Here is a 26,171-nt window from a genome sequence, read left to right on the forward strand (position 1 = left end):
CGTTGGCCTTCATTTTCAAAGGGAGTGGCAGATAAAAATAGAGAAGTTTTGGTAAAAATATGTAAGACACTAATTAGACCACACCTGGAATACTGTGAACAGTTTTGGTCCTTATCTAAAGGAAGATGTACTGGCATTGAAGGCAGTTCAGAGAATGTTTACGAGAGTATGGAGGCATTTTCTGATGTGGAGAGGTTGAGAAGGAGGTTAGGCCTATATTCATTTGAGTTTAGAAGAATGAGAGGTGACTTCCCTTTCAAATGAGGCAAATAATACACCCAGAATTCATTGTCTCAGCATTTGTTCAGACCCAAAAGGTTACCATCTCCAATGTGGACAAACCTGTTTGTTTTGGCATCATTCTCTCCTTGGTCTGCCTGTGATTTGTTTCTCTTTTCCCTTATATGGAGTTGTTAGATTTCTCCCTGGCTCCTCATTGAAACTATTCTATCATCCTTCATGGTCTGTGGCTCATCTGTGGTTGTTAATGCTACATATAATTTCAGCAATATATGCTGTAATTATGTATGCAGGGACTTAAAAGATTCTCCAGCTTTCGTTTCATCCACACCCATCTTGCAGTATTTCCCCGCAACTCTCACTCAAAGTTCAATTATCGAAACTCAAAATTGCTTTTACTTGAATTTTTGACCTCTCCTGACTAGTACCACATTAATTCTCATTAAATCAGTTTCTCAGCAGATTACATATCAATGCCATGATTATTGAAAATATGATTTTTTTTGATGGCCAGGTCACAAAAACTGCATTTTCAAGTATGTGCACGTGTCTGAGACTCACTTTTCAGAGCATTTTCATCATGCTTTCCATCATGTTAGTTATTTCAGATGAAACAAATCACTTCTGCATGCTTACACCAGTATTCTAATACCTTGCCTTACATTTTTGACTTAAGTGGTGATTTAATTAAGTGACAGACATCCCCACCCCAAACCAGCACCACCCCAATTTTAATATTAGCAGAATGGTAAAATCATCCAGTGCAGTTCTCTTTAATGGGCAAGTGCACACAGTTCTCCAAGGGAAAGCTTTGAAATTAATTAGTCTCATCTACATTTTTAGTGGATCTATTCCACTTAACTAAACTTAAGGTGAGTTATTCCCATTAATGTGTCATTTTCTTGTCACTATCTTTTATTAGAAGTAGGGCATACCATTAATTACCATTCTATCTGATTCAGAGGAGTTCTGGAGAAACCTTACTATCCATTATCTTTAAAACAGAAACCAAACATTGTTATGTGGTTTTTAGCCATTAACAAATCTTGTTTATCTGTTGTATCAACTTCTGTTATCAATCCCCATTTCAGAAGCAGTTATGTTCAGGCTTTCTGTGTTTAAGTGGAGCTTTTATGCTGGGGAGAATGATTGCTATAAGTATAAAGGTAACCTTCACATCTGTCATTCTCAAATAATAAACTACATAAGATGCTGCTCCATATTGTGACATCCCTACAAGCCTTTTGTTTCATACATTGGGCATGTTCTTGTTGTTGTGACATATTCAGTCAATTTATGTGAGGCTATTGCTATATATTGCTGGCTGCTAGAAGTTCCTTCATTCTGTTCAAATGTTTGTTGCCAGCACTTGTACCATGACTTCTGAGACCTTGTCTTTGACCTGTTACATTTTCCTTGCTTGCTAATATTTCAGGGGAATTGTTTGTTTCATCTTCCAGGCTCAGTTGGTTAATCCCATTGTCATTTCATTTTTACATCCCTGCTAAGTTTGATAGCTTGTCTAAGCCAGGCTACAGCACAATTTGGATAGAGTGGAACTTTCTGAGTCATCGGGGAGATGGGGAAATGAAGGTATTTTCAGCCGGTGATGAACCTGGTACAAAGGAGAAAATAGCACCCATCCAGAGACCATATTGTTCGAACATGTCACGTTTTTCTGAGCATTTCACAGGAGCCCTATCTTTACAGATATTTTGGCAGAGGGGCAAGTTATGAAACATGATTATCTGCTGAAGAGGGATTTCAGAGTACCTCACTTACCATCTTGGACTCTGCATGTTAAAGATGAAGTCTATGCTGTCTTGATCCTTAACACCACTGTCTTATTTCAAGGTGCCATGGATGACTTTCATCAGAAAAGATGTGAGAAAAAGAACATAGAAGTATCAAGTAGCCTATTGAGCACATTATACTCAGCCCAGAATGGAGTCACTTCTGCACAGAATCATCCTCTTCCCATAGAAGTGCCCAGTTTCTGCCCTACTCTTGCAGCTATGATGTTGATGTGGCTGATCTTGTTACATTTCTGATTACTCTGGCCTCTTGCTGGCATGGGACTTGCTGATGGCGCTGCAGGCCAAAGGAAATTGGCTGGGATTCAGTTGTTTGAGATATTTGTTATCTTGGTTTACATAGGATGAATGTTACTATTACTTTCTTTCTGACATCTGGATGTTATCCAAATCTTGCAGCTTATTGGCAGGAACTGCTTCATTATCAATGGATAATGTGAAATTGTCAGCAAATGATATTTTGGATGTAATGCACATCAATAATAAAGCAGCTGAAGATGGTTAGAACATTTTTGCAGGGGTACCCACATTGAAATCCTGAGTCAGCAAAGACAGCACCCCAATGATGTCCAAGAGCCGGAAATAGGGGCTTTTCTTGCCATCAGCTGCTTTATCCTACTTACCCGCCCTTCTCAGAAAATTGAGCCAACCCCTTTCCACTGCAGGAATTGGCAGACTCCTCACTCACCTCACACCTCATATATCTCAGTGGAAGAAGCAACAGGAATCAATTTTCAGTAATCAGGAACTGCAGCTGCTGTTTCAAATGACATCTGCACATTTCTGTTCCAGTCCAAGCTTGCAGCACATCACACAAACCACAATGGGAATGCAAAAGTGGTATGCAAATGAGGTCAACTTGAAAAACCCCGCGAGGTCCCTTCTGGTCAACAGAAACATAGAATGTGGTTGGGTGAATTTACTTGGGCTGCAAGGGCAGAGTTCCAACTCTCCATATGTAGGAAATGAAGGATGCAAACCTAATCTGAGTAAACACTGTTGTATAGCAAGCTGGAGCTTGAATATGTTGTTTAATTCAATATTGCCAACTGATAATTAACATGATGGCTATGCTTTGAATTTGATTACTAAGAGGCTACTGATATCCACAATGTTAGAGTGAAATAATGCCTAGAAGAATCTTGCTCCTTTAACCTCGGAGGATATTTTTTGATTACATTATCTAAACTGAATTGTTGTCTTGAAACACGTATTGCTTAGCCATGTACTAAAACTCACTAATCATCCCTGAGGGCCATGCCCTAGTTTTTCATGGAAACATTTCTATTTCAGAACAAGAGCACTTCAGTCCCATTCAAGAGCAGGTTTGATTTCTGCTCACTTTCACCCTAGCATTACGTCTCTGTTTGGAGCTCAAGAAATTCTCATCTCAAGTTCTCTTTTCCTTTTAAGCTACAGCACATACCAGTAAGGTGACTTAGACCTTTTGTCCTGTAGTCTGTAACATTGAACACTCTTTAAAAACCCAATGTAATAAACAAAAACCCCTGGTTGTGTTTGTTGCTTATTCAAACAAAACAAAGAGATAACATCCACCACGGAGGCAAAGTATTGGACCTGGATTTTGCCAGTGAGAATTTTTGAAGCATTGGCTGTATTTTTCATGTGAGGACAAGTCTCCCTCTAATTTCTCACCAGTCAGCGTTCTTTCAGGAACACACTACAACTGTAACCATTAGTGTAAATGTACCAACTGCTCCCACATCCCTCCCAACACTATTACTACACAAGGGAAAAACAGAAAATGTACAAACTCCTTGATTGGTCTACCAGAATCTGTGAAGAAATGCTGGACAAAAGATGGTTAACATTTCAAGGACTTTTGTCAGAATGGATACAACATCTGGCATTTATTTGAGTAATAGACTCCACAGGATTGTGTTCATCCAATTGGCAGGTATTGAGTTTCTGTCTTTCTAGTTTTCCAATTATGTCTTTCTGTGCATAGTCCTGCCATCTATAATTTTCCCCTACCCTTCTATCATCTGGGACTTCGAAAGACTTCAGAGGAGTTAAACAGCAGCCATTACATGCAGTCTCTTGCTGAAATGCAACATAAGCGAAGGCAGCCATAATGCTCTTAATGTAGACAATATTCCAAAGCACTTTGTGAAGGAAGAAAAGATTAACAAGTTCTTATTTCTTGCCAGTTTTTCATTATTTCACAGCTCTCTCCTGCCTGTTGGAGCACTTCATCTTAATTGCACAGGGCTTTGCAAAAGGTATTCAATTTTCTACCTCCACTATGATCTCTCTCAGTACAAGACACAATGTTGATTAGCACTAGCCTGCCACATTCTTCTGACAATGTTCTTACCCTCCTTCCAATGTGATACCGTGTCTCTGCTCTAGTACACCCTCCAGCAATGTGGCTGGGAAAAGAAAATCAGTGTATAAAAAATGGTGGGGCAGTGTCTTGCCGTATCGTAGTACGATTTCTTGTATCTTTTAGTGTCTTAATCTTTGTCATTAACCTCCATATGGACAATAATTTGGCTTTGAAGCAGCAGTGGATAGAAATAAAATGGTTTCTGGTAATTAACCAGTGACCATTGCTGAAGGGGTACACATTTGGACATGTGAACACATGGTTAGGTTTCAGTGTGATCTCTTCCACTGTCAAATAACTTCTACTATTTTTTCATTTTAATATATTTTGTTCGTAAGATTTGTAATGGTGCATTACATAATAGTTCAAACTGACACAGCATAAATGCAATATGTATGAAGATTTGAAACAGGAGCAGAAGTAGGCCGTTTTCCCCCTCAAGCCTAATCTGCTGTTCAATACAATCATGACTGATCTGTTTGTGTTTTGAATTACTCCTTTCCATCTAAGACTATTAGAAGTAGGAACAGGCATAGGTTGTTCCCTTAAGCCGACGCCACTGTTTAATAGAATTTTGGCTGATCCAACATTCCTCACCTTCACTTTCCATCTACCCCCAATAACAATTGATTCTCCTGTCTATCCACTTTGGCATTAAAAAAATTTAATGACCCACCTTCTAATGCATTCTGAGGCAAATAGATCCAAAGTTGAACAATCCTTTGAGTCCCTTTCAGTAGATCAGTTCCTTTCAGCACAATATGTAACATACCTCATTACACTTGCCACTCTAGATTATGTTACAATGAACATTTTCATTTCATGTCAAACCATTCTCTGAGGGCTTTTGCATGATGTCCAGTTTTTCACTAAATGATGGTGAGAGGGCCTTAGACCATCAAGTCCTTAGTATCTGACCGAAATTTCAATGTATTCCTCAGTACATAGTACTTTGGAACATACTAGCCTGTAGCTGGCTGTCATCAGCAATGCTTGAGAACAAGGAACAGTACAGCACAGTACAGGCCCTTCGGCCTACAATATTGTGCTGACTTATTACCCTACTAAGATCAATCAACCCTGCATATTCTACATTTTACTATCCTCCATGTGCCTATCCAAGGGTCACTTAAAAGTCTCTAAATGATTTGATTTTGCATTGGGATACCAGCAATTTTTGGAAAGATCAAAGAGTACCTTCCTATAAAATTTATAAGATGAGCCATATTGGCTCAGTGGTTAATACTGCTGCCTCACAGCAGCAAGGACCTGGGTTCAATTCAGTTCAAAAAATGTTTGGAGTTTGCACGTTCTACTTGTGTCTGCGTGGGTTTGCTCTGATTTCCTCCCACAGTTCAAAGATGTGCAGGTTAGGTAGATTGGCCATGCTAAATCACCCATAGTGTGCAGGGATGTTTAGGCTAGCTGGAATAAGGTGATAGTGATAGGTTGGGTCTGGGTGGGGTGCTCTTCAGAGGGTCACTATGGACTTGTTGGGCTGAATGACCTGTGTCCACACTGTAGGAATTCTGAGTATTCTTCTATGATTCTAAATATGCAAATTATTTAAGAGCCATGCAATACTAAAACTACTAAAGGAGAACCCACAAGCTAAAAAAGGCATTTGTAATTTCTTTTCCACTAGATGTTCAGTAACACTGCGTAACAGAGCAAGAGAGTTCTGTCAACAGACCTTTGGGGATCTACTGCCCTTTCATTATAACCCACGTAGGCTTGGCAAGCTGAATAGAGCAGAACTTGTAAAACCTTGAAAACTTGTAAGACCTTTATGTCACCGTGTCTTGTAAATCTTTTTGTTCAGATGCAGAAATGTAGAGTCTAATGTTTGTGATCTGAGATAACTCATGTCCGCATAGTCTATCTTTGAAAGCAAATGAAAAAGATTATTTCCTGGGAATCCTTGTTTGAGGTTCTCCATTTAACATTGTTTCACATTATTGTCAATAAGATACATGGACCGGTAATCTCATGTAGCCGCATGAAATTTGTCCTGACGTAGTTCATAGTAATATGTTACCTGACACAGTCGGTCCCCATTTTGTCATGACCTCCCGCTCAGACTTGTTGCCTCACCACCAGTCTTCAAAATTGTGGTTTTCACCAGTGACCCCATCCCTCACCCATTAGGCCCCTGACCATACACTGGAGCTATAACTCACCCTCAACCATGGTACAGTTGCTGCCTGACAGCAGCCCCATCCTGACAGGCTGCCTCTGCCCCATGGCCCAACTGGTCATAACAGAGCTTCCCACCCTGGTCAGCATAGTGCCAGCTATTTCAGGGCTGCATATCTACCACCACCGCCGCCCCCGCACCCCCCCCCCCCCACCCCACCCCACCCACAAATCCCACAGCTGGCTGAGCAGACCAGGAGAGTAGCTGAACCCCATTCTGCAGTCGGCCGTATGGGGCAGTCCCATTGAGTGGTGGCCTGAGTGGAGAGGAAGCGGTGGCAACCAACAGGAAGGGGTGCTGTGGCCTCCCAAAAAGGACCCCACCAAAAAGCCGTCAGGAACAAGCAAGAGCCCCAGCAGGTGACCCATAGCCCACTTTATGCAGACCCCAGACAACATCTCACCTAGCTCCACAGTCAGAGGGTGCACTTCAGGAGCTACTGTAAGTAAAATGTTGCATTTCTTTTATGCTGGTATTTTAAAATTTGTTTTATTTTAAATTAAGTTATTAATATCCAAGTTTAATCATTAAAAGTATTGTACTTCAACTTGGTGTGTATTGTTAGAATTTTTTTTCTGCTAAGGAAAGTCCTATGGAACCTGACTCCAGTTTTAACAATGATTCCAATAGGAATCGTGCTTCATTTAAAGTCTTTTCACTTAAAGTCATTTTTTTTTGGAAGGCAATTTTGACTTTAAATGAGGACTTTGCCTTTGCTACAGGCTGCTAGTCAAATGAATGAGAAGGTGACCTACTTATAGATAATTTCTGATGTTGCTCTGAAATGTCCAATGGGAGATGAACAGTTATGATCCAGTAACGAGTCTTCTAATTTTCATACTGTAGGAACACTTCCTGCCCTCCACTTGATGTCTCCCCACAGCATAGCTCAGAAATTACCGTGTTTATCTGCCCCATGGCTTTGGTATCATATACTAATGGCCCAACACACCGAAACATGGCATTTAAATCAGACAATTTCACCCTAAAATAGACAAGCTCATTTTGTGAATTGTTTCTTCTCAACAGGTCAGTGATTTGCAAATTTAAACACTTAAAAGCAACTGCTATTGTATCATAAAGATCTGACATTTTAGTATTAAGTGAAAGTCTGAGTGTAAAGGTTATTACAGAATGTTAATTCTGTGATTGACAGAAACCAGCTTTATTAATGTCAAAAGGTCAACAAATGCTTGCTATTCTCATTCAGTGGTCAATCATCGCTCTATTTTTCAGATAAAATCCACTTTGTTTTTGATCATTGACAATCCAGATGCAGAAGCATAAGCCATAAATTCCCACCATTCTGGATCTTTCATCTCCATCAATAACAGCATAGTCGGCCCACTCAATCAATAGTATTTTCAGATTTGTTTTCAATGTGATCTCCTGCTTGACAGAGTTGTGCTTAATCACACATAGGCAACACATATTCAGCAGTTGTGTCTCATGAAATTTACCAACTTATGTCTGACTTCAGATCAGGTACTCAACAGTCGAAGGGGTCAACCAAGAAAAGAATGGTTGCCATCTTTACTTTATAAGCTATGTTCTTTGCTCATGAAGGTTATTTTTTTCTAAAAATGTATTTAGTTGTATTGGACCTTGTCTCTTTAATATCGCATCTATCAGCATCTCGGTCATAAAGATTCTGCATAAAGTGCAGAAATTCATTGCTCATCCTCATTTCATTGTATGATTAATTTTCGTCCACTTCATGATCAAGTTAACAACTCAGATGCATACTACTTTCTACTCACATTGATTCTAGATTATTCAGATAGCTTTTCCTTCTAGGCCAGTGCCAGTAGATTGTCGGATCTATTGATGGTGTCATGCCTTACCAAGAGTCATTTTGTTGTCCTGCTGTGCCTACATTTGTAACTTGCACAATACTTCTGAACCAAAGTTACCTTTTGTTTGTTCTGTTTTCTTTTGGACAAGTCATTGGTTTTCACTGATCCTGTGCTCTATACTTATTGTGCAGTCACTTGAATATTTGAGCATTGAGATATCAGATTTCCATGCAAATTCCTGCACTGAGGAGACACAATTTCATATACATTTGCTCCAGTAGCATTTGTGGAGAAAGAAAAGGGCTGATGTTTTAAAGAACTCAAGAGTTTTTTTGTCTCAAAACATTAACTGTTTCCCTGATAACAAAGAGTGGAGCTAGATGAACACAGCAGGCCAAGCAGCATCTCAGGAGCACAAAAGCTGACGTTTTGGGCCTAGACCCTTCATCAGAGGATGCTGCTTGGCCTGCTGTGTTCATCCAGCTCCACACTTTATTATCTTGGATTCTCCAGCATCTGCAGTTCCCATTATCACATTAACTGTTTCCCTCTCCACATTTGCTGGCAGATCTGCAGTTTCTCCAGCATTTTCTGTTTTTGTTTTAGATTTCCAGCATTCACAATATTTTGTCTTTTTTTTTTGCATTTCTTCTCCTCTGGAATTCATGAGACCATTTTTCATTTGTACCTTCATTTGCTTTAGATTTGCTGTCTGGAATTTTCTTCTTTAGCCGCCATCATCCCCACTATTGTAAGACTTATCTTAAAATGTCCCTTTCTATCCTAAAATATTTTCCATTAACTTTGTGCTTTTTTTTTGTTTACGTAAGCTGATATAAAGTGCACTGTGATATTTCTCTATGTTAAATGCACTATACACAAGGCTTTGTGTAACTACACTGAACAGGAAACCCGAGTGGACATTTATTCTCCCATCAGATGTCAAGGGACACTAATTAGAACAAAAGCTCGGTTGGCTGAATGGCTGGTTTGTGTTGCAGTGCTGCCAACAGCATGGGTTCAATTCCCAAACCACCTGGTCCCTCATCTGAGGTGTGGTGAGCCGCAGATTAAACTTGCTACTAACTATATCTCTCTATTGAGAGAACAGCCTATGGGACTACGATGATTTTCACTTCACATCTGCATTCAGAAAAGTTAATTGATACTGTTTGTTCAACAATCAATATAGTCAGTATCAGCTTCTTCCTTGCTGATGTTACCCAATTTTATCTTGCCACCATCCCTCTTTGTTTTCATGCAGATAGCACATGGATCAAATCAATGGTCAGATTAAGAGAGATTTTATTAGCTTTTGCTTTGCTGAGGTATGATGGATGTTTCCGTTGTTACTTGAAATTCTGTTGTTCCATTTCTACATCACTGAGATTTCCACGGTTAAAATCATGAAAGCTAGAGTGAACTTTCCATTTGGTGACACTGTTTTTCACAGCAAATTGCTTGAATTTGGCATAAGCAAACATAAGTGGTTTGTGCTTCAAATGGTACTCTCTTCAGTGCAAATTGCGTACCAGTGATCTTTCATGTTAGGTTAAAACAAGTTGCAAAACAAGCAGGCACCACCCACAAAACTGGGCAGGTCTCACAGTAGATAATAAAATGTGAGGCTGGATGAGCACAGCAGGCCAAGCAGCATCTCAGTCGCCTTTGTGCTCCTGAGATGCTGCTTGGCCTGCTGTGCTCATCCAGCCTCACATTTTATTATCTTGGAATTCTCCAGCATCCGCAGTTCCCATTATCTCTTAGGTCTCACAGTAGTCATGGTTTGGATTTTGCTGCATCAGCAAAGGAAGCTCTGAAATAAAGCTGGTTCTTTTTGGCCACCACGACATTGACAGTTTAGTCAGTTTGAAGATGTCCATTCTAATTTTTTTTAATTTTATGATGAAATTGACTGCTTCATCCAAAATTGCTAACAAGTGCCACGTTATATTTTAGAAGATATTTTCAGTAATTTAAGAGTCACAAAATGAGACTTCACAAAATGGGATAATAAAATGTGAGGCTGGATGAACACAGCAGGCCAAGCAGCATCTCAGGAGCAAAAAAGCTGACGTTTCGGGCCTGGACCCTTCATCAGAGAGGGGGATGGGGAGAGGGAACTGGAATAAATAGGGAGAGAGGGGGAGGCGGACCGAAGATGGAGAGTAAAGAAGATAGGTGGAGAGAGTATAGGTGGGGAGGTAGGGAGGGGATAGGTCAGTCCAGGGAAGACGGAGAGGTCAAGGAGGTGGGATGAGGTTAGTAGGTAGCTGGGGGTGCGGCTTGGGGTGGGAGGAAGGGATGGGTGAGAGGAAGAACCGGTTAGGGAGGCAGAGACAGGTTGGACTGGTTTTGGGATGCAGTGGGTGGGGGCGAAGAGCTGGGCTGGTTGTGTGGTGCAGTGGGGGGAGGGGACGAACTAGGCTGGTTTAGGGATGCAGTAGGGGAAGGGGAGATTTTGAAACTGGTGAAGTCCACATTGATACCATATGGCTGCAGGGTTCCCAGGCGGAATATGAGTTGCTGTTCCTGCAACCTTCGGGTGGCATCATTGTGGCAGTGCAGGAGGCCCATGATGGACATGCCATCTAGAGAATGGGAGGGGGAGTGGAAATGGTTTGCGACTGGGAGGTGCAGTTGTTTGTTGCGAACTGAGCGGAGGTGTTCTGCAAAGCGGTCCCCAAGCCTCCGCTTGCTTTCCCCAATGTAGAGGAAGCCGCACCGGGTACAGTGGTTGCAGTATACCACATTGGCAGATGTGCAGGTGAACCTCTGCTTAATGTGGAATGTCATCTTGGGGCCTGGGATAGGGGTGAGGGAGGAGGTGTGGGGGCAAGTGTAGCATTTCCTGCGGTTGCAGGGGAAGGTGCCGGGTGTGGTGGGGTTGGAGGGCAGTGTGGAGCGAACAAGGCAGTCATGGAGAGAGTGGTCTCTCCGGAAAGCAGACAGGGGAGGGGATGGAAAAATGTCTTGGGTGGTGGGGTCGGATTGTAAATGGCGGAGGTGTCGGAGGATGATGCGTTGTATCCGGAGGTTGGTAGGGTGGTGTGTGAGAACGAGGGGGATCCTCTTAGGGCGGTTGTGGCGGGGGCGGGGTGTGAGGGATGTGTTGCGGGAAATACGGGAGACGCGGTCAAGGGCGTTCTCGATCACTGTGGGGGGAAAGTTGCGGTCCTTAAAGAACTTGGACATCTGGGATGTGCAGGAGTGGAATGTCTTATCGTGGGAGCAGATGCGGCGGAGGCGGAGGAATTGGGAATAGGGGATGGAATTTTTGCAGGAGGGTGGGTGGGAGCAGGTGTATTCTAGGTAGCTGTGGGAGTTGGTTGGCTTGAAATGGACATCAGTTACAAGCTGGTTGCCTGAGATGGAGACTGAGAGGTCCAGGAAGGTGAGGGATGTGCTGGAGATGGCCCAGGTGAACTGAAGGTTGGGGTGGAAGGTGTTGGTGAAGTGGATGAACTGTTCGAGCTCCTCTGGGGAGCAAGAGGCGGCGCCGATACAGTCATCAATGTACCGGAGGAAGAGGTGGGGTTTGGGGCCTGTGTCGGTGCGGAAGAGGGACTGTTCCACGTAACCTACAAAGAGGCAGGCATAGCTGGGGCCCATGCGGGTGCCCATGGCCACCCCCTTAGTCTGTAGGAAGTGGGAGGAGTCAAAAGAGAAGTTGTTCAGTGTGAGGACGAGTTCAGCTAGGCGGATGAGAGTGTCGGTGGAGGGGGACTGGTCGGGCCTGCGGGACAGAAGAAGCGGAGGGCCATGAGGCCATCTCCGTGCGGAATGCAGGTGTACAGGGACTGGACGTCCATGGTGAATATGAGGTGTTGGGGGCCAGGGAATTGGAAGTCCTGGAGGAGGTGGAGGGCGTGGGTGGCGTCACGGACATAGGTGGGGAGTTCCTGGACCAAAGGGGAGAAAATGGAGTCCAGATAGGTGGAGATGGGTTCGGTGGGGCAGGAGCAGGCTGAGACGATGGGTCGACCAGGGCAGGCAGGTTCGTGGATTTTGGGAAGGAGATAGAAACGGGCCGTACGGGGTTGGGGAACAATGAGGTTGGAGGCTGTGGGTGGGAGGTCCCCTGAGGTGATGAGGTCGTGAATGGTGTTGGAGATGATGGTTTGGTGCTCGGGTATGGGTGCAGTTTTGATCACTCTTTTTTACAGAATTACCAATTATGGCCAAAGCAAATAATCTGATTCTATGTTTCATCCAAATTGCAGAAATCCAACCTGCTACTTCCTTACAAAGATAGATTTCCTCCGGCATTCTGCTGGCTGCCATGCCACTTGCTTCTGTGCCCTCCACAACTCCAACTGAGATTTTCCCCTTCAGAGTTATAGTTTACGATTCAGAATTGTACATTCAGCTTCTCAAGAATGGATTTCTTACTTTTCTCCTACGAGGATTGAATCTTCCCTCTTTTCTCTCCTCTTCCAATGAAGTAACTTTCCATTCACACCTCTATTGTTTCTCTTCTGCCCCTGCATTGCTTCTATTCTGCCTTGTTCTAGTTAATTCACAACTCTGCAACCCTGTTGAACCTAAAATCCTTCTTTGGCTATCTAATTGAGGATACACCATGAGTACTTTGCAATGATCTTACTTCAGGCTTTGATTCTGCAACACATCCCTGTTTCACTGAAAACTTGCTCAATCGATAACCTATTAGAGCTTTATGAAAATCTCCATGTTGGTATCTTATTGTGTTTATAAATGGAACTCGAGATAATTGTTTGGTCAATAACTACTAGTCATTTTAGGTATATGCTGCAAATATCTTTATTCAGGTCAGAAATTGATCTTCCCCTGCAGTGCAGGGATTACAAAATACACAAATGTTTGTGCATCACAATAAAAAAACACTTGTGCAGGGCAAGGGGCAAAATGTATTCTTATTTTAGATCATATATTTGTGTCATTCCCTTCTAATTGAGATTATGTATACCATATGTGCCCAATAGCAGCTGCTAACACTTTCGTATCAGGGCATTAATGTATTTTTTACTGTCCCAATTAACTTCATCCTATTTTCTTCATTGGAGCTGTTTCTTCCCCTGGACATAGAAAAACCTTCTGCAGTTTTCACACTTTTGCAGTTTGCATCTGCACACTTGTGTAATTCACATAACATCGTTACCTTTTCACACAAGAGTTGTGTTTGTAATGCACTCTACTGGACCATATGAGGAATGTGGGTGAGGAGAGGGGGGCTTTGGTTCTCCAACAGTGTTCCAGCTCTTAACGATGTGAAAAATCCCAAAGACCTCACCCCTCACATTTCCCCCCTCCTCCATGCACCTTTGATCACCTGTGCTACCCCATGCCACTGCTATGGTCCCCTTGAAACCTGTGAAGCCATGATTATTTGCACAATGTACAGTCCTATGATTCCATGCAATATCGGTTGAGAATGTTTTACATTCTTTTGTGGAAATGGGAAATGGCCCCATCACCACCCTTAATAGAAGCCTCTGACTCATCAATTCTGACTAAAATAATTGATTCTATCATGTGAATAAAACCATGTCATACTTATAATCTTTTGTCAACAAACCAGAAACTACATTAAAGGGTGATATGTTTTACAACTTACTGAAATTTCACCCATTCTTAGGTGAATAGAACACCAACCCTGTTAAAACCCATTAAAGCAAGAAACTCAGTGAATTATTAATAATGGTCACAATGGTCCAAACAGTAGATTTCTCTGTGGAAAGAAAAGAACAGCTGGTGTTCATTTTAATTTCAAGAGTAGAGTACTTGCCAATCAGTATAAAGGGGCAGGTGGTTAGATTTTTTTCTCTCCCAAGAGTCAAGACCAGCTAGACCAATTTAAATCAAAGTAGACAAGACAACAGCACTCAGCGATGGGATCATTTGTAACATTTTTCACTGTACTATGTTTTCTCCATTGGAAACACACTTTGCCATGTGTGAACAGATGCAGAAGATTGGTCAATATAAGTGCATCTTACCTTTAAAGGAAAGATTTCTGTGATGAATCATAGCATTCAAAACATTTCAATAGAACACCAAATAGTGAAAGTGGGAAGACATTTTACACTTGCCTTTCACAATGTCTCAGACTTGTCAGCGAGTTTTCAATTTGAAAACTATCACACCTGGTGGGCTTTTAATAGGCTTCTAAAAACCCATTCCACCAGATAGAAATACGCATGGGAGGAAATCAGAATTTCATTTCCCATATAAAATGGAGAACTGACCTTACTGTGGGCAGGTGCGAAGTTTGCATTTGGCATTTCTGATCTGCAAAATGGGCAGCCCAATATGGCGCAATGTCAGAAATGTGAAGGAAAATCAGATATCCTCCAGAATATGTGTGGCCATTGCTGCACCCAGACGAAAATTCAGTCTTTGACACTTGTTATGCTGTTCCAGCATTGCCTTACTCAGGTGACTATGCTTCATCTCTGATCCCAAATAGTGAATGTGGGCAGACTATTTAAGTAAGGAAACCATTTTTTTATTGACTCAGTTTTATCCTCGTCTGATATTTATGCACCAGCACTTCAAAACACAAGCCACGAAATAACTGCCGGAAGTAACACCTGAAACTAAATTTTCAGTTCTCTCCATTGCAACTGCTTTGAGAACTTCTAATTCAGTTACTGTGTTATCTTTGGTCATCCAATTAAGCTCTGGTCGGGAATCAGTTCAGATAATTAATAGAACGTATTTATCCTCTTCTAACTTTAGGTTGTTCAACAGAATAATCACTTAATTGATCCAGTCAGCATGAATGATTAATAGGATGATATTAGCTCAACTTATTTACAAATTGGCATTTAAAGTTTTTTTTAAAAGTTTGTGTTTTTAATTAATTGAAAAGTTTGGAAAAGGATAGGAAAGTATACGACATAAAATACAAACCACTGGATAAGTAATGGCAACTTGTGATTTTAGAATTTGTAAATTAAAGTTGCTATAGTTCCAGAGGGCTGCTGTTTCATTAGGGAGGAGATTGTACTTGAGAGCCACCACGCCTCAGCCAAGGGGAAGGTCAAGAAAGCATGGCGACCTCAGCCATTACAGGGATTGAACCCACGCTGTTGGCGTCACTCTGCATTGCAAACCACTGATCCAGCCATCTAAGCTAACTGACCCCCACTTTGAAAATTATATGAGTGCTGATTCAATTCCACATTTTGAAGACCAGGGATTCAGTCATTTAATGTTGGACATGGTTCAGTCAGTCTTGAGTTCAGTGTAGTGAGGATCCTTGTTTCCACTTGGCAATATTGGCAGCTTGCTGCAGTGTCTAATGTTGTGTCGTCAGAATAAAGAATAATTGGCTTTGAGAGCAACAGTGCAATATGAGATAAAACAAATCAAGCCTTGCACTATTTAAGTCAAATATATCAAAAGACATGCAGTTTAATTTGAGATTAAGACTTTTATAATGAAAGTTCCTGGTGTGAAAGGGTTACATTAGCAAACCAAAGTGATTCTGTCAGTTTTAATTAAAATAGATTTATTTTAGCTGGAAAAGTGGCTATTTGTCAAATATTTTATGCTTTTAGCACCTGAGGAGAAAATGTGTGAAGCCACAAAAGGTCAACCTTGAAATCATCTGTTTCTTAAAGGTCGCTGTTTTGAGTTTTTCTGACTTTGCAAGGAGTTTAATATGACCAGCTGCAGGGAACAATTCTCTTTTGTTTGTCACTCTGACTGTTAATTGACAAACTGCTGCACAAAGTGACTCCTGCATTACTCAAGGTTTTCTTTAAAACACTTCCATTCTTAAGTTTCTTTGCTGACTGCGGCTGTAAGTTATCAGCGTAGTCCAGTTGCACAGTTGATGCTGTGGTCACTAAACTGATGTATCTGCCCAAGATATTTTGGATGTTAGAACCTGAGCGTTTAACCACAATTTATTGCATGACTAATTTGTGTCTTTGGACATGATGTAAAAGAGTGCTCTGGCAAAGTTAGCTCCTTGTTCAAAGTGAAGGAGGGAAAAGCTGAACATTAAATCCTTCGATGCCTTGTCTCCTTTGCCTTTCACTGGTCAGTTTGAGAACAACAACATCAGAAATTTGGGTGTAAAATGGCTGCCTACTTTAATGTGTCATGGAAAGGTGAGTGGTCCTTATGGGGGAATTGGGGGCTGATATATGTACATCTGCTTGTGGACAGTGGGAAAGATTTATACCTGTAAGGTTGATAAATGAAAGGAAGCTTAATTCTGTGTTGGAATTGAATAGAAAGTTAGAACATGTTCCAAAATATTTGTTTTATAAGTGTTACAGAACCATAATTAGTATTCTAATGATTATTTTAAAAACAATGTTCCTTTTACCAGTGCAGCAAAATTCCATTGCAATGTTTAGAGCCAGCTTGCCATTAAAGACATGAAAACAGTTTCCTTCCAGCACAAAAGGTAAATAGCCCAGTAGGAAGTGACTCAGCCTACTTCCTGCAACCTTATCTAAACCTCACTGGCAATTTCCTAAAATTAGGGTAATAGTAGGTGGGGGTCATTTGGTAGCTTTGCAGGGATATTTATGAGAATCTGATCAGGTGCTACATGCGTGTAGGTTCTTTAAGTACACATTTCAACCCAGGCATTATACTGGACAACAGCTGATGAACTTGAGGAGCATGGAAGTGGAAAATCTTGTCATTGTGTTTGAAGTGGTACAGGTTTTGTAGTGCTGAAGCTGCCCTATGCACACTGCATGGAATAGAGTGCAGATTTACTTTCCAGTCTAAGGTTGGTAAAATGCACATCATTCTGATTTAAAACTAAAAAAGACATTTTGCAACAAAGTTACATTCAGAATCTAAACTGCTATCTCTGATCTGAGTATTAGTGCTAATTTGTTACTTAAGGCATGCTCTTTAAAAATATTTCTTGATCACTGCTCGTTCTCATATTGATAGTCCAGTGATATTAAAATACTGTACTGCAATTAGATCACCTGATGCTTGGGTTCTTAAATGAAGTTTATTACGTTTTTGCTTTAGCTTTGTAAAATGTATTTCAGGTTTCTGCACAATTAATGTTCAGAACTTGGAAACATCAGAACCACTTAAGATTTATAGAGACCTTTTACAGAATTTAAATGAACCCACAGCCTTGTTTTGGTGATTAAGGACTGTATTTAAAAATAGTGCAATTTTAATTAAAAACAACGACTATGTAAACAAATGCCCTTGGTGTTCGCACTTAAAGAAACAATAGGAAGACCTTACAATTGGGCATTAATACTGCAGCCATGACTGATTTTCTTGATGGCTATTTTTCCCAAAGCATTATTGCACATACTGCAACAACTTCCACACTGCAAGGTTTCCGAATTGTGATAGGCTGATCCCACGTCAAATTCTGCTTTAAACAATCAAGTTACTTATTACTGCACCATATTTACAGAACATTTTGCATTTTTTAATTGAAAGACTGTCAAGCACAGATTGCCAAATATGACCTGACTGCACTGTAATGCAAATTCATTGTAAGTCTTAGTTTTCAGAAAAGTCATAGAAGCTTTTACCTTTTGTTTTAAAAAAATTATGTTTATTTCTCTCTGCACTTCCAGCACCAATAGCTGCCGGAACAGGCCCGAATTTCTCCCTCTCAGATTTGGAGGGATCTTCGTATTATAGCATGAGCCCTGGGGCCATGAGGAGGTCTTTGCCCAGCACGTCCTCAAGCAGGTAATTAACAGATTTATACTGAATCATGAATTAACCTGTGGGTTTGCAGTCACTAAATGTCATTATTGCACTGTTAAAATATTCTTCAAGATAAAATCTCAGATTGTTTGGAATGGGGATAATGCATTTGGTTGTTACAACCTATGGGAGAGTTTCATTGGAAATTTGGCTTATCCTTTTAAGTGCCCTGAGGTATTTAAGCCAGTATACAACGATTGTCAATATGTACTAGTCAGAAATCACTTTTTGCTGTGCAACCCAATAAAAGTAGAGAATTTAGATGTCTCCTCATTTTTATTTCATGCTTTCTTCCACACTACTCCCCAAATACATCCAAGTAACCTGCCACACAATGACTTTTGACAGTCGTACTAAAGGTGTTCATTATCAGACTCCTGTTATATGATGGTACTGAATTGTGTACCAAATTTAGACCATTATGCAGATTAAATGCTACCCAGTTCCCTTCAAAGGATGCTCCACAGGTCTTAGTATGTTAATTCTAGGTTCTTTTTCAACAACCCTCTCATTAACCATGCATGGTGATTCATGAACTCTCAGTACAATGCCATCTTTTGATTGTTAGCATTTCATTGAGGTTTGCTTCTGTGAAATATTAGGTACCGTTTTAGAATTTTTCTAAAATTCTTATTAATTATGCTCACTCTGTGTCTCCTTTTGTTTCAAGAGTGCCATGCAATTTGTTCCAAGAATAAAGCAAGTTAACATTACAAGTGAAAATATAGGCTTACAGCCATGCTCGCGTTAAGTGCAAAACTGGGCCTGTGAAAGAGTTATTAGCCCGGATTTTGTTGAAAAACATAATGGTATGTGAGAAAAGCACGTTGTAATTAATGTGCAAATTGGCCAAGAATATCTGACAAGGAAGAGCTACAATTTCAAGTTCCCACAAGTTGCTAGGGATATGGGCTACTTTGCAGTTAGCTTCACAAAACCATCCTGTTTCATGAAGTTGCTACATTTAAACGCTGATTGCCCATTATACTTGCTGCAAAAAGTTTAGTTAATTAACAAGGTAAGTACTGTAGAATGAAATGATAATTGTAATGACTGCCAATCAACCCCAATTGCCCAAAAAGCAAACAATTAAAAATGCAGTTTCATTCCTTCAGTTGTTTTTAGATTTTAAAAAAAAGCCACATTTTGATCTTAATTTTTTTCCCCGAATTGTCCTTTCTGCCTGGCTTTTCCTGCCCAATCTTTCTTTCTCCCTAATACAATGGCAAGATATTGCATTTGCTGGAAACCAGATATAAACACAGAAATGTTGCGGAGAGACAGAATTAACGTTACAGGTCAATAATCTTTCATCAGAACTGGTAAAAATTGAAACAATTTAGCCAAATTTATAATCAGCAAGAATGAGTTAACATCAGATCTCTTCAGCGTCTAAAAGCAGAGGCTCTGTATGGGATGCATTGAAATTTAATTCATTAGAGGTGCCATTTCAGTGAAAGCTCCTTAGGAAAAAATAGGAAAATTGGCTACGTAAGGAACCAGGCAAACCTAAGGAATCATATCAATGAAGGAAAACACTGCCTTGCTATTATTGAAAACTCATTCTGATCGAATCCTCATGATTTTAGCTTGATTTTCCAGTGAGTCATGCAGTTTTCTTTGATCAAGAGGATATTCAGATGATTAATTGGCTGGTGTCAAGAAAATAACCATTCGATGTATATGTCCAACTGGCGCATAACCCATTTGACCCTGTCTGGATACCTCAGATTCTTTGAGCTGTAACAGTGCCAGGTCTTTTTTATTGACCATCTCTTTGGTGCCACTTTGAATATAACATTTATCTGTCCCTGTATTTTTTGGGGACATCGTACTATGCATTATCCATGACAAAAAGGACTTGTTTCATATGTTTATGCTGCTAGTGCACTCGTATAAAGTGGTCCACAAAAGCAACCAGTTATAATAAGCATAAACCACTTTCTCCAATCATGCTTTCTGCCCTAAAAGAGGATTTGACCTTCCTGTTGATAACTCTCAGGATTGATACTCTGAGAATTTGTACTTCAACATGAGAGAAGCATGTAGGTTAAATTGGCTAATCCCTAAAAAAAAATGTGCAGGACTACGGTGTAGATTTACCCATGCTTTGTTAAATGTAACATGGCATCTTCATGCTGCCTGCTTATTATAATGATTGCTGCATGCGGACAGCTTTAAACATGTTGTGCATTGGCTACAAGCATCAGAAGGCCATATCAAGTTGCTGCTTCAAACTAGCCTGATCAGGAAGAGCTAATGTACACCTCTTAAAAGGAAAGCACTTTGTGGCTGCTGGAAGTGCTGACATGATTTGGAAGAGTGCAGGACAATAAACAATATAAACTGACCCCAGAGTAACACATATATTAAGGATTTGTGATGGAGTCGTGGAGGAGGTGGAAAAGAAACAAGACGACCTGTGTCAGCAGAGGCAGGGACGTCTTCCAGAAACATAGTAGAAGACAGTAGGAGCTAATAATGTTGAGATCAGTTCCCAGGATCTAGCCATAAAGAACTGGAAACAGTCCCATGAGAAGTTATTTTTCTTTCATTCATAGGTTGTGGGCATTGATGGCTAAGACAGTGTTCTTTTTTGCCAGCTCTTAGCTGAGGAGGTGATGGTGTATCGTCTTCATAAACCATTACAGTTCTTGAGGCATCCATGTATTTGTAGGCATTTAGAGAGGATGTTCCAAGTTTTCAATCCTACAACAGTGAATTAACAGTGATTTAGCTCCAAGACAGTATGATGCATGGCTTCGAGTGGAACTTGCAGGTGATGTTCCCATGCATCTGCTCAACTTGTCCTTCTAGATGATAGAAGATAAGGATTTGGAAGGTGCTGTCAAAAGAGTTGCTGCAGTGCATTTTGTATGGTATGTGCTGTGAGTTAATATTGAAGGTGGTGGATGGGGTTCTAGTCAGGCAGGCTGTTTGCCTGGATGGTGTTGAGCTTCTTCAGTGTTGTTGGAGCTACAGCTACCTAGGCTGATGGACAGTCACAATCCATCACACACTTGGCATGTTCCATGTAGACAGCAAATAGGCATTAAGGTAAGAGAAGGTGAGCTACGCACCTTAGAATTTCTAGACTTGAACTTGTTCTTGTCACAGCATTTATATGACTGTTCAGTTCAATCACTGGTCAATGCTTCCCCTTTGAAATTTCGATAGTGGAAAGTTCAGTTGGAATGCCACTGAATCTCAGGGAGATGGCTAGATTCTCTCTCATTTGAGATTGTAATTTTGTGGCATTTGTATGGCACAAATATTATTTGCTGCTTGTCAGTTCAAGGATGGATGTTGTTCAGATCTTGCTGTATGAATTTGGCCTTTTTCAGTACCTAAGGTTCAGCAAAATTTGCTAATCCTTATGCAATGAAAATGGCTACCCCTGACTATTATAATGGTGGGAAGGTCTTTGATGAAGCAGCTGAAGATGGTTGAGCTTGTGCCACAACTCTGGGGAACTCCTGCTGTAATGTTTTGGAACTGAGATGATTGGCCTCCAGCAACCTCAGCCTGTTTCTTTGTGCTTGGTATGCCTCCCTGACAGAATCCAAGCTGTGTGTCGGTAAGGAATTTCACTTAGTAGGTCTATCAAGACTCACTTGGCTGATGATGGACAGGTCGTTAGCAGGCCTATGCATAATGAATTGGATTCATCCTGCTTTTTACTCACAGTACATACCTGGACAATTTTCCACATTGTCAGAACGATAGGTTCCTGATTAGCAAGGGGATCACAGGCTACAGGGAAAAGGCCGAAGAATGGATTTGGGAAACATACCAGCCATGATCAAATAGGAGAGCAGATTTGATGGGCTGAATGGCCTAATTCTACACCTATGTGTTATGGTCTTACACATACAATTTCACCAAGAAATTATGTTAGCTATTCATTGCAAGGCAATTGAATAACCAGAATGAGTGAGTCTTGCTACAATTGGTTTTGGTAGGGCCACAATGTATGCTTGTAATCTTTACATTTAAGGAAGGATATACTTTCTTTTGGGATGGTGTGGCGAAGTCTTAGTAGATTAATATCTCAGATAAGATTGATTTCTTATAATGGGAAGTTGAATAAACTGAGTCTATACTTCGGATTACTAAGGTCATCACTTATTGTTGTTTCCGTTAGGCGGAGAGACTAGGACCTGTGGGCACAGCCTTAGAATTAGAGGGGGTAAATTTAGAATGGAAATGAAGAGACAGTTCTTCAGCCACAGTGGTGGGCCTATGGAATTCATTGCCACGGAGTGCAGTGGAGGCTGGGATGTTAAATGTCTTCAAGGCAGAGATTGATAATTTCTTGACCTCGCAAGGAGTTAAGGGCTATGGGAAGAGTGCGGGTAAGTGGAGTTGAAATGCCCATCAGCCATGATTAAATGGCAGAGTGGACTTGAATGGCCAAATGGCCTTACTTCCACTTCTATGTCTTATGGTCTTATTCTTGAAATTTGTAATGCTCCGAAAGGACTTTACAGGATACACAACAGAGAGGTTAGTTCCACTAGCTGGGGAATCTAAAATGGCAAGACTGAAGTCAGATCAGCATTGCACACTAATTAAGATCATAATCTCCTTCAATAAGAAACTATTGAGGATGCTTCACATTACCAGTGTGCAAACATCTCAGATGCCATTTTGGAACACAAAGGGCTTGCCTTCAAAAAAGCGGCACAATTCAGTTCAATTTCTCCCCCATTATCATCTTGAAACACCAATGTACAACACCATCATTTTTTTGTTGCCGTTAGGCGACTTGCTCAAAACCCAAAATTGGTGTGCAAGGTTTTGTTTTGAGGTAATTTTGTTTTGATTTGAGCCATTTCATGTGCAGCAGAATATGTACTTAATTAGCACAACAAATTATCCTTATTACAGTTCTCTGATATATGCACTCTGGTTACTGATAAAAATGATTAAATGCAGGAACCGTAGATAATAACCCAGTAATTTATTTCTTTCCTTCCTTATTTGCTTTGAAAGTTGTTTGACAGTGTATGCGATATAAAGATTTCAAGCATTTTATGATACAGTGAATAAATGTAGAATAGTAAATAGCAAAATGTCAGAATTTTTGTTACTAAAGTGGATCATATGATTTCTAAAAGTAGCTTATCTTCAGATAAATATTGGATTTATATACTTTTGGGTGTTATTCTGATGAGCAAATTGACACTAATTATCTATGCTGAGGAGAATTTAAATAAGTTTGTGCCTTTCGCAAAGTGGAATATGAGCATGATTGTTCAGAAGGAAACTTCATGCAATGTTGCTGTATTGTGTTCGTGGAGATTGTAGGTCTAAATCCACCCTATTAAGAGTGGGCTATCCCTCTCCCCTAATAGTATCAGGAGTGTGGGTGCAGCTGGAAACATGGATGTTAACATGAGATTGAAATTATGCAGCAATCAGTTTTGAACGTACTGCTTGTGATCAGATAGGTGCAAAGCACATTTCTGTTAGATTCCAAAACTCTAAACTGGTGCAAGCTCTGATTTCTTGGAAAAGCTGAACAAACTACTTCCCATCTAAAACAAAAGTTATTGAAATAACCAGATCTTTAGCTATCAGCCAATTAGCATTAGAGATCATTTTCTTCTTCTTACTTCAAAACCTTTCTGTTGTTGGAAACATAGCCTGTTTCCACACTGTAGGGATTCTGTTTGGCCCATGAGTCCACACTGACCCTCAGAACAGAATCCCACCCAGAACCATCCCCCTACCCTACATTTCCCATGGATAAAGCACCTAGCCTACGCATCCCTGGACACTACAGGGTAACTTAATATGGCCAATCTACCTAACTTGCACATCTTTGGACTGTGGGAGGAAATCAGAACACCTGGAGGAAATCCTGATGCACAAGGTGAGACCATGCAGAGTCCATTCAGGCAGTCCCCTGGGTGGGGTCAAACCCGGGTCCCTGGCTCTGTGAGGCAGAAGGCTAACCACTGAGCCACTGTGCTGCCGAATTAAATTAGAAATATTTAGTCAATGTTGAAGTAACTGCTTAAAAGGCGTAGAAAGTACAAGATAAAATTGTAAGAACATTGCCTAATAGGTATATGTTTCTTTCATTTGAAAAGGAGCAAAGTTATAGAACTGAAATGTGAAAGAATAAATGAGTAACTAAATATATTTTGAAAAGGGTATGCATGAGGAAGCCGACATCATTCAGAAGTGATGAACATTTTCCACCCCCCCCCCCAATTCATGTAAAAATTCAAGTCAAGTGCCAACAGATAATAAAATAAGACAATGTAAGGGTCCAGCCATCACTGCCACCCACACCTGACTCCCTGGTTCCACCCTGGACGTCAGTTGGCATGAAGATCTGGGCAGAAGCATTAACTTGAAGTAAGGATAGCAGCACAGATCAGTCTGTCATGGTGACTGTCATTCATACATGGACAAAATGCCACTGGTCAGGTCAGCATTTATTGCTTATATCTGCTTGCCCTCAAGAAGGTGAGCTGTCTTCTTGAACTGCGAAAGTCTTTGGGGTGAAAATAAACCATCTTAGGAAGGGAGTTCTAGGATGTTAGTATGATGACAGTGGAGGAGCAACAATATTGCCTGAATTCAGGATTGTGTGTGATTTGGACGTGAATTTGGAGGTGATGGTACTCCTTTCCATCTGCTCTCCTTGTCCTTCTGCCATCCGTGAAGCTGAGTTAGTGCAGTGCAACTTCTGGATGATCTCCACTGTTGCCACCACGCATCTCTGACAGAGGCCTGAATGTTGAAGCCTTTAGATGATATTGAACTTCTTTCATGTTTTTGGAGCTGCACTCATTCCTGTCAGAATGTAAATTATCTTTGCATCAAAAATGATGAGCTTTGCATTTCAGTATTAGGGTGAATACTATCTTGTGTATCCTTCGGGCACTACAAGCATTTTCTAGTTGTTGAGAAATACTGATCAATGTTTATCCTCAACACACATCACTACAACAGATTGTGCATTCATTGACGTTTCTGGGATCTTGCTTTGTGCAAATTCGGAATTGCACCATTAACTGCAAAAGTTTAACAATTGCTGGCATTATGTAAAGTGCTTTACAGCTGCAACTGTACAACTTTCTCTTACATCCTCATTTGAAGCTAGGCATAAGAAATTTGCAAAACCATTGGCTTTAGCAGGGACCTCCCTTTCTTGCAGATGAAGCAGGTGCTTATGCTGCATCTTTACTCCTAGATTCCTACTTTATGCAGCAGAATCTCCAATTCTTTAATGCAAATAGCAATAGTGCTACTCATATGTTTTAGTTGTTTAGTTGTAGAAAATAATTGAATCTAGGAAAGAATCGGTAGGGTAAAACAGTTAACAACTTGGCACCACTTTTGACTCAACTTATTTGCACCTGTTAGTTCCTCAGTCTATGAATAATTTCAGTTTAGAAAGAATTATTTTGAATGGTATTGAAAGTGGTCCTTGTTTGTTGTCAAGGAGAGCTCAGTGAAGGTCTAGCATTCATTACTATGTAGCTCCTTCTGTGTTTTGAACCCTGTAGGTTTCTGATGTTTTATCTGCATGATGCTAATGAAAAATATTGCCCCATTTTGCTTTCAATGCTCAACCTTTCAGTCAGTGTGAGACAAAATGTTTCTTTTGATTTTGTATTTACTTCAGTCTTTTGTTTTTGGAATGAGGTGCACTGCTGTAGCATTTGAGTACGAGAGTTGTGCTTTCGCTCCTCAATCGTTTTTCTGTATTTATGTACAGCGGGTAATGTTTTGATTCTTTTAAAATGCCTTCTAACAGTAGAAAGTATAGACACATTGTTAGTCTCATTCAGAGGAAAGTTGTCATCATTGGTTAGCCAGGTTTCCATAAAAGCCGTGATATTAATGAGGCCATTCACAATATTCTTTTATGGCTATCAAGGACTCAACAGGTTAGGCAACATCTGTGGAGGCAGAAATCGAGTTAAGATTTCACAGTGATGGCTATTTTGCCAGAGCTTGTCACTGCTTGGCAGGTAATGTCTGACCTATTGGAAGTCAGTTCATCCGTCTTTGGACTCTGCTCACCCTCATCTGCTCTTTCTTACTGATAGCCT

The 26,171-nt window shown here is 40.6% G+C and overlaps 1 protein-coding gene across 20 annotated transcripts in view; it reads left to right on the top strand.

The window, feature by feature from the left end:
* The window catches only part of nfia (nuclear factor I/A), a 738,669-nt gene that overhangs the window by 544,111 nt on the left and 168,387 nt on the right, over positions 1-26,171 (top strand). For all 20 annotated transcript variants that reach the window (XM_048539762.2, XM_059647912.1, XM_048539775.2 and 17 more), the window contains one exon: positions 17,961-18,078. In XM_048539762.2, coding sequence (XP_048395719.1) covers positions 17,961-18,078 — 118 coding nt within the window. The remainder of the gene's footprint in view (positions 1-17,960; positions 18,079-26,171) is intronic.

Source organism: Stegostoma tigrinum, chromosome 8 (genome assembly GCF_030684315.1).
Source record: "Stegostoma tigrinum isolate sSteTig4 chromosome 8, sSteTig4.hap1, whole genome shotgun sequence".
NCBI lineage: Eukaryota > Metazoa > Chordata > Chondrichthyes > Orectolobiformes > Stegostomatidae > Stegostoma > Stegostoma tigrinum.